The sequence below is a fragment of the Carassius gibelio genome, chromosome A8, assembly GCF_023724105.1.
Source record: "Carassius gibelio isolate Cgi1373 ecotype wild population from Czech Republic chromosome A8, carGib1.2-hapl.c, whole genome shotgun sequence".
Lineage (NCBI taxonomy): Eukaryota > Metazoa > Chordata > Actinopteri > Cypriniformes > Cyprinidae > Carassius > Carassius gibelio.
The window spans coordinates 4,480,709-4,496,053 of NC_068378.1; the positions used below are offsets into that span (position 1 = coordinate 4,480,709).

General features: G+C 36.3%; 1 protein-coding gene across 6 annotated transcripts in view; it reads left to right on the forward strand.

Annotated features, from left to right (window-relative positions):
* The window catches only part of LOC128018185 (histone-lysine N-methyltransferase PRDM16), a 195,860-nt gene that overhangs the window by 159,128 nt on the left and 21,387 nt on the right, over positions 1-15,345 (forward strand). For all 6 annotated transcript variants that reach the window (XM_052603537.1, XM_052603540.1, XM_052603538.1 and 3 more), the window contains exons 4-5: positions 6,486-6,623; positions 13,469-13,571. In XM_052603537.1, coding sequence (XP_052459497.1) covers positions 6,486-6,623; positions 13,469-13,571 — 241 coding nt within the window. The remainder of the gene's footprint in view (positions 1-6,485; positions 6,624-13,468; positions 13,572-15,345) is intronic.

The following is a 15,345-nucleotide window of genomic DNA, read 5'->3' on the forward strand; positions in this document are numbered from 1 at the left end:
TTAAGTTTTCAGTTGATATATAATTTCTCATGATTTCTAAAATGTGATAGAGAAAAAGGCAACAAAGAAGTCTTGTTTTTTTAACAAAGGTCAAAGAAGGATCAGATTGGCCTTATGCATCACATTACATTATTTAAATGTGTTATAGAATGTTCTAAATCTGATTTATGCCTTCAGAAAAATTACACGTGAACAGAGAAGAAGAAGAAAATAAAAACAAGGGGGAAAAGCACCAGAGAAAAAATCATGTTGGAGCAGATGTGTCTTTTCCTTCATTCGTCGTTCATTAGGTGTAAAAGTGTGTGTTGTGCGCAGTGTGCTGCTTCTCTGGTCCGTGGCCAGTTTTAGATTCCAGACGTAATGTGTGCGATAAGAATCTGATTATGGGAAACTGATCCTGGATCTCTAACCAGAGCAGTTAATTACAGCGTGGAGACACTTGTTAGAGTCAGGGGTGGACTGATGGAGCGGCAGACTTGAGTGTGTGTGTGTGTGTGTGTGTTTGACCTTTCTTCTGACCATCTCCAGCTCTCCGTACATGACTGCCCTCTAGCTGTCAGACACCCTCTTCATCGCCTCCTGCTTCAGGTTCACCATCCAAAAGGGAAGCCTGGTAGATGATAAAAAAAAACTTAGACTTACATAACATTAAAGAATATTTCTGTTACAGAGAGAAAAAAAAAAAAAAAAAGTCACACATTACTATTGCACACAACTCACAAAAATACTACAACAATGTGTTTTTATTATCCGAGTCGTTTTGCCTGCCCCTGTTCGGACTTCGGAGATACACGCTCTCTCACACACACACACACACACACACACACACTTCCCCAGGATATGAGCAGGGAGAGTCTTGTGTCACTGCATTACATTGTTTCGGCGCGCTCTCTGCAGAGGTGTCAGCTAAACCTTCCTGTTTTACACAATGAGAACTCTCTCAGCGTCCCCCGTTTCTGCTCAAGAGCTCAGGACGGCTTCTCACTTCACAAATCTTGTGCGTTGTGTCTAATCTTATGTCTATTAAAACACCCACAGTGGATTTCAAATGTAGGCCTACACTCCCAAAAAATGCTTGGTTATTTCAACCCCACTTTGAGTCAGATTTGGACTAACCCAACCGTTGGGATGAACTTAACCCGAAAATTGACACAAAGTTGGGTTGAAATAATCCAGCCTTTTTTAGAGTGTAATAAAATGTAATCATCTGAATAGAATATAATAGAGTAGAAATTTACATTAATCACCAAGGTCGCATTTATTTGATCAAAAATGAAGCAAAAACAGTAAATTTGTGAAATATTGTTGCAGTTTAAAATCACAGTTTTCTGTGTGAATGTATAATAAAATGTATTTTATTTCCAGCATCATTCCTCCAGTCTTCAGCGTCACACGATCCTTCACAAATCAGCCTAATATGATGATCTGCTGCTCAAGAAACATTTATTATTATTATTATTATTATTATTATTATTATTATTATTATTATTATTATTATTATCATCATCAATGTTTGCTGATGATCATTTCAAAAGAAAAGTAAAAAAACAACAACAACAACAGAGCAGCATTTATTTAATACAAATATTTTGTAACATTTAAAATGTCTATATTTCTTTAAATCTTTTTTTTTTTCACCACACGTTTGAGTTGGTTTGCATCTTGCCTGAAAGCACTCATTCAAATTGCTTATAACACACACACACACACCCACACATATAAAGCAGTGTTGATTTATTGTTACAGTTATGATTGTCCGAATGTCCTCATTTTAGTATCAATCTTGTATCTGAAACCTTCAAAACTTCCCAGTGGTTTAGGATAGAAAACCATCAGAGGGTAAAGCAGGGCTGTTCATACATTCACACACTCACACACACACACACTCACACACACACACACACACTCACACACACACAGCTGAGAGATAACAACTTTCAACACAATCTGATTTTTATTCTCGACCAGCACCCAATCAATGAAACACGAAGCCTGCCAACACTGCCACTGAAATAAATGCTTTGACCCGCTTTAGTGGTTTCCAACTTTCCTTAGCACCACAACAAGAAGCGCGACGTGTTTTCAGGCCTTTGTTCCTATGAACAATGTGTGAATACTCTGCGTTTGAGCCGTTTGCGCCCCTGTTATAGATGGCTGCAGCGTTGTAAAATATTGATATGTTACAGGTACATGTATGACTGACTGCAGGTGACGTTTATGAGATGTTCACTTTGCGCACTACATCAGTCATGCAGCTTGAGGAGCTGATCGCTGTAAAGGTGGAGCACATGTGTGTGTGTGTGTGTGTGTGTGTGTGTGCAGCTGCTGCTTTAAAAGGCTTTGCAGGGGAATTTCCCTCTTTTCCTTTTGTGAGAAACAAAAGTGTTCAATTCAGGGTCCATCTTATCATATATCCTGCCGGGCTTCTGTTCAGACGGAGGAAATCACATTAAAACGAGGGAGGAATTCACCAAGAATGACTTTAGCCACTGATAGCATTGTGTTTTCACTTGATTTACTAAAGGAATTATGCAAATCAGGTGACGCAGCAAACACACACACACACACACACACACAACAATCTCTGCTGAACACAGTTCCTCATCTTCCAGGCTGAAGACTGTGATGTGTGGTACTTTACAGGGATTGTACAGCTTCACTTTAAAATGTTTAACTAACACCACACATCTGGATGGTCAGAATAAAAGCACTCTATCCCATCATCTGATACATTACTGCTGCTGTAATCAATACAAAATAAACAGAAGCATTTCTATTAGAATAAATTACAGGGCTGATTAAAGTCACACTATGCAATAGGCCTCATCTGCAGAGAAAGAAGGCATATTTGCACCAAACATAAAGACACTGACTTGATGTTCATCTTAAAGGAGAACTGAAAAAAAAAATAAAAAAAAAAAAAAAAATATATATATATATATATATATATATATATATATATATATATATATATATATATATATATATATATATATATATATATATATATATATATATATATATATATATATATATATTATTGTAATTTACTGCCACAAATGACTATATGACTTTCATTCTTCTATGGAACATTAATTGTGTATATATATATAAATATATATATATATATATATATATATATATATATATATATATATATATATATATATATATATATATATATATATATATATATATATATATATACATACTTACAAATATTTTCTGTTGTGAAGAAAGTGAGTAAATGATGACAGGATTTACATTTTTGGGTGGAGTATGACTTTGATTACAACTTACAGCTAAAGATCAAAGTTTTTTTTTTTTTTTTTTTTTTATTTCTTTTTTTTATTTCTTTTTTTTGTGTTTTTTTGTTTTTTGTTCTTGTTCTAGTTTGTTTTTGTTTGTGTGTGTGTTTGTGTGTGTGTTTTTCTTTTTTTTGTTCTGATTTGTGTTTTTTTTTCTTCTTCTTTTTTTTCTTCTGGTTTATTTTTGTTTTGTTTTGTTTATATATTTATTGTTTTTTTTGTTTCTGGTTTGTTTTGTTTGTTTGTTGTTTGTTTATTGTTTTGTTTTGTTTTGCTTTGCTTTGCTTTGATTGACACAAACTGAAATTTGACAGAGTAATGAAAATATCTGGCATCAGTGCAGCCTCTACACAATTTGTAACTCACATCATCTATATTCATTCTAAATGTGTTCGGACAAGCCACATTCAAAGCCACTGTAAAATATATAGACATCTGTGACCTCACAAAAGTCAGGCTAGTTAAAACATTGCTTGGCAGCCATAAACAACCATAAAGAATGACATCAAAACTAAATCACTCCCATTATAATCAACAAAACTAGAAGCACACATAATCTGTAAGTGTATTGTGGGTGTGTATGTGTGCACGTCCTGATTTTGCCAAGTTCGATGTGTTCCTAGGTCAACATATTTTGTTGACCCTGGAACAACATTTTACTCCAAAAATATATTCTTAACCATATCCCTACACCTAAACCTAACCTTAACCATGAGTAATCCCTAAAATCAGAGGAAATGATAGATGAATGACACTGATGTACAAGCACCAAACACTGATTTTAAGCATAAACTTCACAAAATCTATAAACTGGTTCTTCAAATCTGATTGGTTAATCACAATGTTGTTCCAGGGTCAACAACGATGTTGTCCCAGGAACATGTCTCACTTGGTAAAATCAGGTTAGGCGTGTATGTGTACCTGAAACTAGGTAAGCTGTGTGTCTGTCTTATTTCTTTGTCTTTGTCTCCTTTTTTCTGTCTCTGAGTAGCTCCATATAGAGGTCAAAGGTCACCTCTCTCTCTTACCTCGCTTTCACTCTGTCTGTTCTTCTTCAGCTACAAGACTGATCAGCACAACTAATATCACATTATATTACTCGTTTCTGCCCGTTGAGCCCATGGAGGTGTCGACATTTTAGAAATACGGCTCGGCTCAAACTGTTTAGCACACTTCTTCTTCACCTTGGGACACAGACACTTCCCGTGGCACGTGTGTGTGTGTGTGTGTGTGTGTGAAGGCAGTTCCTCACACCTGATGGGAGTAATTGGGCTCTTAAAATGGCACCGAGGGGCTCCTTAACTCTAAAGCAGACTCCAGAGCTGTGCCTCTGGTATGTGACCCTTCAAACTTTTGGGAAAGCGAAGAAAAAGAGAGAAAACGGGCCTGGAACTAAGAAGGGAGAGAGAAATAAGAGAGGAAAACAACTTGGCGATTGCAGGTTGGCCCTGGATTTGAGCTCATCGTGGCATGTCTGATGTTGGTACGAGAGGGAGAAATCTAGTTTGGTTGCATCGCATTGCTCACTTGCAATGTGTGTGTCATTCATTTTTGATCGAGCAACACACCAAAGTTGAACACTTAGGGTTAATCGTTTGGTCAAATCCCATAATAATAGTAGTGTTTTCTTAACAAACAGCACTGATAAATACACCGATTGTGTTTGTATTGCAAACAGGCTCACAGCAAAGAACCTGTTTCCAGTCAAACCTGGACTTATTCTGTTTAGACAGATGAGTTCAGTCCTACTCGAACAGGTCTGGATCTGTGAATGAATGAGCTTGTGTTCAGTGTACCGCATTATTCTGCGCAACGATTCATTAGATTTCAATGACAGCCGGATATTTGCATAACATCATCAGAAGTGACTCCAGGTAAACGTCAGCACCAGTTTTCAGTCTTTTCAGCGCTCCACAGCAGCGTACAGAAACACATACAGTACATGCATGTTTACAGTGTAATGCAAAGAAAAGAATTTGAAAATAATTGAATAATTGGAGAATTAAAAACTATGAAATCTTTGCATAATATATATTATATCTATCTGTCTCTCTATATAATTTGTACTTAAAAAAAAAAAAAACATTTTACTGTAAAAATCAATGCTGTTTTATAATAATGACCCCCCCCCCCAAAAAAAAGGTAATTAATAATTGACAAAACATGATTTGTGCTAACTATGAAACAATGTTTTTATCTGGGGATACTGTAGCAGTTTGACACTCATTTGTCTTGATTTCAGTGTATAATCTCGTACGTGTTCATAATCTTTGAGTGTTAATGTGCCGGAATACAATCCCTCCGGAGTTTAACAGAGACAGATTTATTAGCATGGATTCACGCTACTTGTGTGGATATTTCGTTTCTGTCTTAACGGCACACTTGATATTCGGTTTCAGCTTCACAGAGCCGAAGCAAACATGTACACAGAGTTTCTGTTTTCAAAGAGAGTCTCAGTGGCGTTTCTCACTTCTGCTGGGTAATATTTCAAGAAAAGAGTGCCGTAAATCTCACGAGAGAACAGCGTCCACTCTCCTTCCGGTCCTTTCTTGACGCGCTGTCTCACTTTGCCTCTCTCAGTCCCTCCATCTTTCTCTCTTTTCCCTGGACAAGTAACCAAACACCCCAAACTCCACTTAACTAGCAGTGTCAGGTTAACCAAAGTTAATCAACCAGAGTCTTCAGTGCTTTCACTGTAGGACAACCTGTTCAATGCGACAGTAAAAACATTAAAATGTTACAAAAGATTTACATTTCAACGTTGATAATCAAAATCAGTCTGTTATTTCAAAATCATCAAATCAGACTGATTTCTGAAGATCATGTGACACTGAAGACTGGAGGAATGATGCTGAAAATACAGCTTTACATCACAGGAGTAAATTACATTTTAAAGTATATTAAAATAGAAAGAAAATTAAGTTATTTGAATTTATAATAATATTCCACAATATTACAGTTTTAATGTATTTTAAATAAATAAAGGCAGCATTGGTGCATAAAATAATAACCATTAAAAAATAAATCTTTTTTTTTTTATTATTATTTCATGCTTTATAGTTTTGACCAGTTGATTCTATATCTTCCATCTCTGATCTCTGTCAGTGAAGGTCAGTGTCTCTGTCTGTGAATATGTTGTGATGACAGCACCCTCTCGTTGTGTTTCTGTGTCTGCAGGTCATGGACAACATGGGTAATGTGAAGTTCTGTCTGGACGGGGGTCTGGAGGCCGGCGGGAGCTGGCTCAAATATGTGCGCACCGCCCCGGCCCATGATGAGCACAACCTGGCCATATGCCACATCAGCGAAGATCAGGTGAGATGTTAGTGTGTCCTGCTCGCTCCGTGATCGATCTGCTCCCTCCAGCTGGTGTGTTGACTCGTGTATCGCAGCTCAAGAGGAAAGACACATGATGATAAACATGCAACTGGATAATTAGATCATTTATTTAACTATTAGATCAGGGGTCTGAGAGGTCATGCCATGACAATATTCATTTATCCTAAGCTGTGATTCAGACAATCCTAAAATTGTTACTGCATAATGATTATGTAATTGTCATTATTAATAATAATAATAATAATCAGTGCCAGTGAGGAAATAAAATAAAATAAGACAACACAACACAACAAATAATAATGATAATAATAATAAAAGCAAAGATGTGTAAATTGATCAGAAGTGAAATAATTTAAATAATAATATTATTTTGAAATAATTTTTCAGAAGGGAAAAATTTTAAGTGTAAATAATTTTAAATTGTTCTTTTGAACTTTCTGCTCAAAGAATCCTGAAAAAAAAAAAAAAAAAAAAAAACGGCATGGAAGCACTTCTTTTTTAACCTTAATAATAACAATAATAATAATAATAATAATAATAATAATAATAATAATAATAATAATAATGTTTCTTGAGTAACTAATCAGCATTTTGGCATGATTTCTGAAGAATTGTGTGACACTGAAGACAGGAGTAACGATGCTCAAAATGATATTTTAAAATGACATTAGGGCTGAAAACAGAAAACGATATCACTGTAGTTTTGATCAAACAAGCACAGCCTTCTTGAGCATAAAATACTTATTTCAAAAACATAAAAAAAGAAAAAGATAAATATCACCAACCCCTGAGTTTTGAATGCTAGTGAACAGTATATTCTGCATTTTATTGTGTATTTAAACATGTCTCAACAACTGTCCCGAACAAAGGCTGACACTTTCCATTTATAATTCAGTTTATGATGTAAATGACTAATACCAGCACATCGGCACAACCATGCTCCAACACTGAAATCATCACTGCAGCATTTACTGCAGTCATAAATGTACCCAGTTTGATAATATGTATTGCGGAAGCTCAGTTTATGATCCTTATTCTGCCAGCAGTCACTGAATCACATTATATAACAGGATGTGGGACCTCCAGGTTAGTAGATCAGATTGATCTGTCTTTAAGAGTCTGACAGAGCTCTTACGCTGAACATCCGGTGAAAGTGTCAGGAAGATGAGGACAGAACCGGCTGCTGCTGGTCAGCGCTCACACAACAGATGAAAACAGCCTGTGTCTGATGTCTCTGTCAGAGGAAGTGACTCAGAGTCACGGACAGGACACTCCTGAATCGTGTAATCCACCGTCTCCAATCATTTGCTTTCTTTGAAAGGACGAGCAGTTGTCTGTTTAAGATAAGGTATCTGATCTGTCATAAAGCTGAGATCTCATAACAGACTGTACGCTGGCTTTGTTCAGGTCTCAGTCTGATCGTGAAGCTCTTGTGCTGTAGTCGAGTGGGGATTGTTTTATCAAACTGATTTAATGAGGGTCCATGGTGGATGACTTAATTAGCTTGTGCTCACTTTCTAATTGAATAAGACAGTTCTGTCTAAATCTGTTGTTATTACAGACCTGTGTGAATGTTCTAGCTGGTCTTTTCTATACAAAGAAGGGAAATGTGGATGGTGACTGCGAAGCCGTCTAAACCACGTGTGCACTATACTCTAAATTAGCGAGAAAGAGATCTAAATTTAACTGTATCAGCCCATCCACTGTCCCAGCTAACAAGGACCAACAAATATGAAAAAAAGAAGATAATTTATTTAAAATATATATCCTTTCCAACAATATTTGCTACAGTTCAATAGTTTGGGGTCAGTCAATTTTTAATCTTTTTTTTTTTTTTTTTTTTTTTTTTTTGAAAGGAATTAAAACTTGTATTCAGCAAGGATGTGTTCAATTGTTAAAATTATATTTGATAGAAAAAAAAAAATATTTTGAATAAATGCTGTTCTTTTGAACTTTTTATTCATCAAAGAATCAAGTATTGCAGTTTCCAAAATATATATTTGGCAGCACAACTTGATATTTCTAATAATAAATCAGCATATATACAATTATTTCTGAAGGATCATGTGATACTGGAGCAATGGCTGGTGGAAATTCAGCTTTGCATTACAGAAATAAATTATATTTTAAAGGATATTAAAATAGAAATCATTATTTCATATTATAATAACATTTTACTTTTTTTCTGTTTTCTTTTTTCTTTTTTTTTAGCAAATAAATCCAACCTTGATGAACTTAAAAACATTACAAGTCTTACTGATCCCAAACTTTAGACTGGTAGTGTGTGTGTGTGTGTGTGTGTGTGTGTGTGTGTGTGTGTGTGTGTGTGTGTGTGTGTGCAAGCTTAACTTAAATGGAAACATTAGATAAAAGTTCTTAGAACGTTATTTTCTACTGATGTTATTTACACCGAACCTAGCACAACTCTATATTAATGCTCTATATTTGAATGAGAACATGGCTGAGATTTCAAAGTCAGGACATTCTGCCTCAATTGTATTGTGTTCCACCCGAAGAAAGTCAGTCATAAGGGTCGGAACAACATGAGGGTGAGCAAATAATGACAGCATTTTCATTTTCGGTTGAATTGTTCCTTTAAGTGTGCCATTTTTGGGGGGTGTTTTAGATTACATGCATAAGTGGATCACTTTCCTTGTTATTATTCTGCCACTTTTAGGCTGTTTGACTCACTTAAAACAGTCTGATTGACTCGTGGAACGAGCCAAAGCCTTAGCTTTTGTCTCTTGGCTAACAGGGGCAGCTAGTGTGGCCACCGCAGTTTTAGAGGCTGACACATAAAACACAAGCCTAACAAACAGAGGAGGACAGGAGGACAACCTCTGTGACTGACAACCACCGGCTGCAGAACCCAATCATTAAAGCCGTTTCAGTTCAATGAGCAGCCACCGCTGGGTCCACAGGAGAATAATATCTCCTGCTAAAATCACCACTAAATACATGGTTTCTATTTACTTCCTCCCTTCTTCTGTTGGTTTTTTCCCCCCTTTCTGACCCTTTCTCATCTTTTGCACACTTTTTAGGACAACAGCCTATTATTTATTCAGAACGGCCGCACAATGCAAAAATGCATAATTCATTGAACTTTGTACTTTGCGCATTCTCAGTGCACGAGCCGTATGGAAATATGCACACGCCCAGCAAATTCTGATGTGCCTGTAACCTTTTAAAATCAACCGGGATCATTTATTTACTTGTTTACGCATTTGTCTCTGGCGTCCGGGCCCCTGAAAACACGGCTCAAGTGTGTAGCGCTGCGTTTCACTCTTTCAGGCCTTACGCTTTAATGTGTTTTTATGCTATGACTGTCGTTCGAGGTGTGAATGCTTCTTAATAGCAGTTCGCCGGGCGAGGGTGTTAGCTTTAAGAAAAGAAGGTTGTGTTGTGTTATTGTAACAGGTGCAAAATTAGCTTAAAAACTGTGTGAGCTTATGCACTTTTGTGTAAAAGTATGTTTTTAAATATGTCATTTGCATATCTGATGTTATCTTCTCGCGCTGAGAGAGTGTACTCCGGTTTTTGGCCTTCGCGCTCTGAGACAATAGAGCGGGTGGACGTATTCGGGCTTTTCATTCAGCAAGACTGTTGACCTCTGACCCCCCTCCCTCATCTCTCAAGATGCACTTAAACTGTTTGTCAGAAAAACTGAAGAGCACAGCCAGATCTGCCATGCCATAGCCGTCTGTTTCTGAAGGGCTGAGGACGTGCAAACACACACACATATAAACCCTTTTGCCTACAATTATAAAACAATTTTTGTCAGAATTAAAAAAAAAATAATAATAATAATTATTCCAGTGGTTTTGTATTTAGAAAGAAACACCAGGAAGTTACTGTGTGTTGCACTTTCATATCAAACGAACTAAATCTCATGCATTCAATTACTTATTAGCTACTGAGTTATGCATGTTTGCTAGGGAGGAACTTGTAAAAATCTCTGACGTCTTGTCATGCAGTTTAGTTTTTATATGGTTTTGGCATTTGATCAGAGAGTTGTTATGATGAACTTTGTTCTGATCTTGTCTTAATCATGTCAGAATCAGCGCACCCGAATAAAAGTGAATTTGACATCTATATTTATATCCTATATATTCATGTCAGTGATTGTCTGCATGCACTTATATGAATGCGTGTGTGTCCATGTGTGTGTGTGTGACAGACAGGGGATTATTGTCACCTAAGTGATGGATGATGCATCGGCCCCCAGCACTTGAAAGCATCATGAGGGGGTCAAGATGGCTCTCTCAGTGCTGTCAGATGCTGAAAAGATTTACTGTAGAGACAGCTTAGCCCCATCATAATAGATTGCTTTTGGGGTGAAAGGTAGGCATTACCACGCTGCACACAGAGCGGATGAGAACTAGCCAAAGACCACAGCACAATCTGACATCCAGCGTCTGTCTTTCACAAATAGATCATGTAGGTTTCAGCCTGATTCCGGCAGGTTGAGCACCTGCATTGTTCATGCCATTTTATGTTATGCATTTTTCATAATGTAATGACTTTTTTATGTGATTAAACTGATTTGTACAAAGTGTATTCTATTATTATTAAATGTTTGTTGATTCTGTTATATTCTAATTGTTTTACAATAGAAATTTGAGTTGGCCTAAAAAAATAAAATAAAATAATAAATAAAAAAACACATGATAATTAGATTATATCCGCTGGAGATGAAATGACACTCGTTGTATTTCCTCAATGTATCATAAGCAATAAGCAACAAACTCAAAAGAAACGGTGATAATTATATTTTGTTATACATTCATAAAACGGTAAAAACTGGAATATAGATCTTAATTAAAACAATATCATAAATAATAATAGTAGCTATTTTAATTATAATCGCGCCTATAATATTATTACAAAATATGAAATAATATAGCGTAGGCCTACAGTGTTTTCTTTTATATTGTCATATGTAGATATAAATACATCTACATTAGCTACTAGGTCGTTATATTCAAATATAATAACTGGAGAAAAACAACGCTGTTTTTATTTAATCTATACTGAAATATGGTTTATAATTGACCTAAAATAAATTCCTTGAAATTTAGGTTTCAATTAACGGTAATTTATTCAATATTAATTGATTCAATATTAAACATCTGCTAAACGTTCGTGGCGGAAGACGACGAGTAAAAACAGGTGCGTGCGTTTAAAGCCCCGTTGAAAACAGCGCAGAGGGTATTTTTGACATTTTCATAAGCTGGGAAAGATACATTTTCCATCAATAATAGATTCACGCGGTGGTCAGAGGAGGAGAGGACATGGGGAGGGGTTCAGTCCTTTTGGTTGGAGATAAGAGAGGAGGAGTGGCCGACAGAGAGAATCACTAATGAGCGCGACTCACCTCATCAAAGACGCGCGTGCTCCTCTGTCTCGCGCTGCTGTGGCGCGCTGTCATGATACTATGGGTTGCGTGCTGAACTCTACGGGACCAGAGCTGCTATTACAACTGGAGGCGTTGAGATCCACCGCTCAACAAATAGCCCAACTTTATCAACTCTCGGAAAAGAAAAAGGTCAGGAATGCTCTTAACTTCGTTTAACTGTAAATGTAATATTAATGTTAACCATAATAATAGCTGTGTTACACATTGGCCGCCCCTCTTGAGCGGGGAAAAAACGATTCTTTGGCCTACTTTTGTAACACACATTAGAGTTGTCACAACATTAAAGCTCTGAGATGAAGTTTGTGCAGTTTATTTAGCTGTGTGTCTTGATTTCGGAGAGCGGCCCAGACCTGCTGCTGTCTCCTGGTCCTGAGCGCCCTCTTGAGGGAGAGAGCGGTACTACAGCCTTCAGCCGACCGCTCCTGGGCACTTCATCCTGATTGTTGTCAAGTCGATTTAGTTACGTTAAAGTCTATATATATATATATATATATATATATATATATATATATATATATATATATATATATATATATATATATATATATATATATATATATATTGATTTACAGAATAAATGCAGGCTGTTTGGAGTGTATATGTTGGAACACATCAGATGTGGTTTGTCATCACAATTTTCTCTGGAAGGATTTTAATTGTGTTTAATTGAGGAAACTTTGCAGCAAAACATCAGTCTAAGAAAAAGTTAAAATAAAAAAGAGCGCGAGGATAATGTAAACAAGCTGTATGAATGTGCAACAAATAAAATGATAAACATTGGTAAAATCATTTTAGTAGGCTACACGGAAATGTGAAAATGTCCTGCAGCATGTATAAGCAACACAATACTGTTAGTTATGTACTTATGTATTATTTTGTATTTTTAAAACTACCAACAATTGTTTTTGCGTGCGTGTTGTTCGGTTTATTTTAAATTAAAAACGAAAACGCACCGAACAAATCTGATTCCGATCACATTGTTTTAATGCATTTAACATGCACATTTTTTATATTACTCTATATTATTGTACTCTTTAATTTCACCTGTTTTTGTTGCATGTGATGCGCTCGGTTATTTTGGTTGTGAGTTTTCATCTATTTATTGTTGGCCTTCGGTAAATAAACAACCAAATGAAGCACGCGCGATTTCAGATGCGCTTTGTGTTTAATAATTACTGCAATATCCTCTCCTTTGTGATCGTTTGATGCGTGCGTTTTTGATCCGGATTAGGCTACAACAAAAAATTACAAATATTTATATTATTGCTTTTACATTTGCAATTCAAAATAAAGCCTATGTCTATGAAAAGCACGGATGATGATGATGATTATGATAATAATAATTTAAGGACTTTTTATTTACTGTTATAAAATGCTTATACATATTTTTTCTTTTTTTTTGCAGATCTATTATAAAGCTATTCGAGATATTGAAATAGGGGAGGAGTTACTGGTGTACATGAAGGACGGAGTTTTCCCCGAGGGCTCGATGGCACCGAACCTGGAAGGTGAGATTAATGCAAGTCATTAGGCACTCTTTTAAACAAACTCACACAGACCACACTCATTCACCTCTGCCAGCAGTTAGTAAGAGGCTGTATGTGGCCTGTGCATGTCTTGTTATACAAAGTTCGGACGATGAAGAAAAAAAAAAAAATCAGTACATTTAAACCCAGAGGCAGCTGAACTAGTACTGGCTAATTTTCTAAATGGAAGGATTCTAATTGTGTCATATATAAATATATAAAATAATAATAAAATACAATAGCTCTTCTTTTTTTTCTTTTTTTTTTTTTTTTACACAAATAAAAAAAAAATATATGCATTGCACTGTACACAGTGGCAGCATTATTGTTTTTGTCTCCTTCATTTCAATGTTTTTTTTAAGCATCGGTGGTCACTTGTAGTTTCCTTAATTCGAATGCAGAAGTTGGAAGTCTTAAAACAGGCTCACAATCATCTCAATCTTTTTTTTTTTTTTTTTTTTTTTTTTTCAAGTGATCTGGTAATTTTGCTATTGAAGCGCAGAGTAGTTGATACAGACTAGAAAATTGCAAAAGCACTGAAGTGTGTCACAGCGCAGCAGTCGCTCTCCAACACATGCAAAAGGTTTTATCTGATAGAGATGTGTCTCAGATCTCCCTGCCAAAAAGCCAAGAAGAAAGCTCTATGAGAGAAAAGAGAGACAGGGACGCCAAAAGATGCAAGCCAGGCTCCACTCAGACAGATCAATTCAGAGAACAAAAGAAAAGTAACGTGTAGAGTGGAATGAGCATGGTCAATGAAGACTGAGAGAAACAGACAGACAGAGTAAGAGCTCTACATCTACCTCCGTCCCGTGGCTTATCGGTGGTGGAATTTGGAGTGGAGCTGGAGGAGTCTCCAGGGACCTCACCCATGCTCACAGATTAGCCGCTAAACTGCACATAATTGTGTTCCCCCTGCGTCTCTCCAAGAGCTATTAGTTTCCCATTCCCTGTCGTTTTTTCCCAACATTCCTGCCTTTGTCATTAGTGCTACCGATGGGACGGAGAGATAATGTCTCAGATTCTTTTTAGGGCTAAAAAAATAAAATAAAACTCAGCACAGAAATGCAATGAGCGATTTTTCTTGACTTCAGTTTTCCCCATAAAGGCCTCTTTGAGGTCACAAGGGCATTTTATTCCAAATACTCGTTTATTTCGCAGGAAGTCTATGTGCATTGCTGTGGAGTGTGTTCTGTCAATATGCATCTCGGTAATGAATTGAAAAACAGAACAGAATCTGTGGTGTAATCCTAGATTAGACATCATCAGTGCAAGCTTCGCATGGGCTTCGCTTTCAAAACATTGAGTCAAAGAAGAATGAAACTCATCCACCTTGGCCTGATCTGGGCAGTGCATGGAGTATATCAGAGTTATCAGTGAGTTTGATTGGAGGATGATGATAACTAATGCATCAGACCGTAGAGTTTCCACGACTCTTGGGTTATCTGTGAACTTGGCTTTATTGTCAGGACAAATGCCAGGATAAAACAGCATGACTGTTTTAGTCATTTAATCACTGATATTCAGTCTAATGCGTTAGCTTTAATGTTGTTAGTTCTATAAAGGTTTATGTTCACGTTATTTCCAAGGGATTCAAGGTTTTTATTAAATTCATCTTGAATATGTGTTCTGAAACCTTACTACCAAAAATGCATGTTTATTTTAATGTTACGCATTTGATATCTATAAAGAAATATGTGGAGACCTACGTTAGACTTAAAATCGGGCACATTTCATTACTTTTCTGAATGTTTTT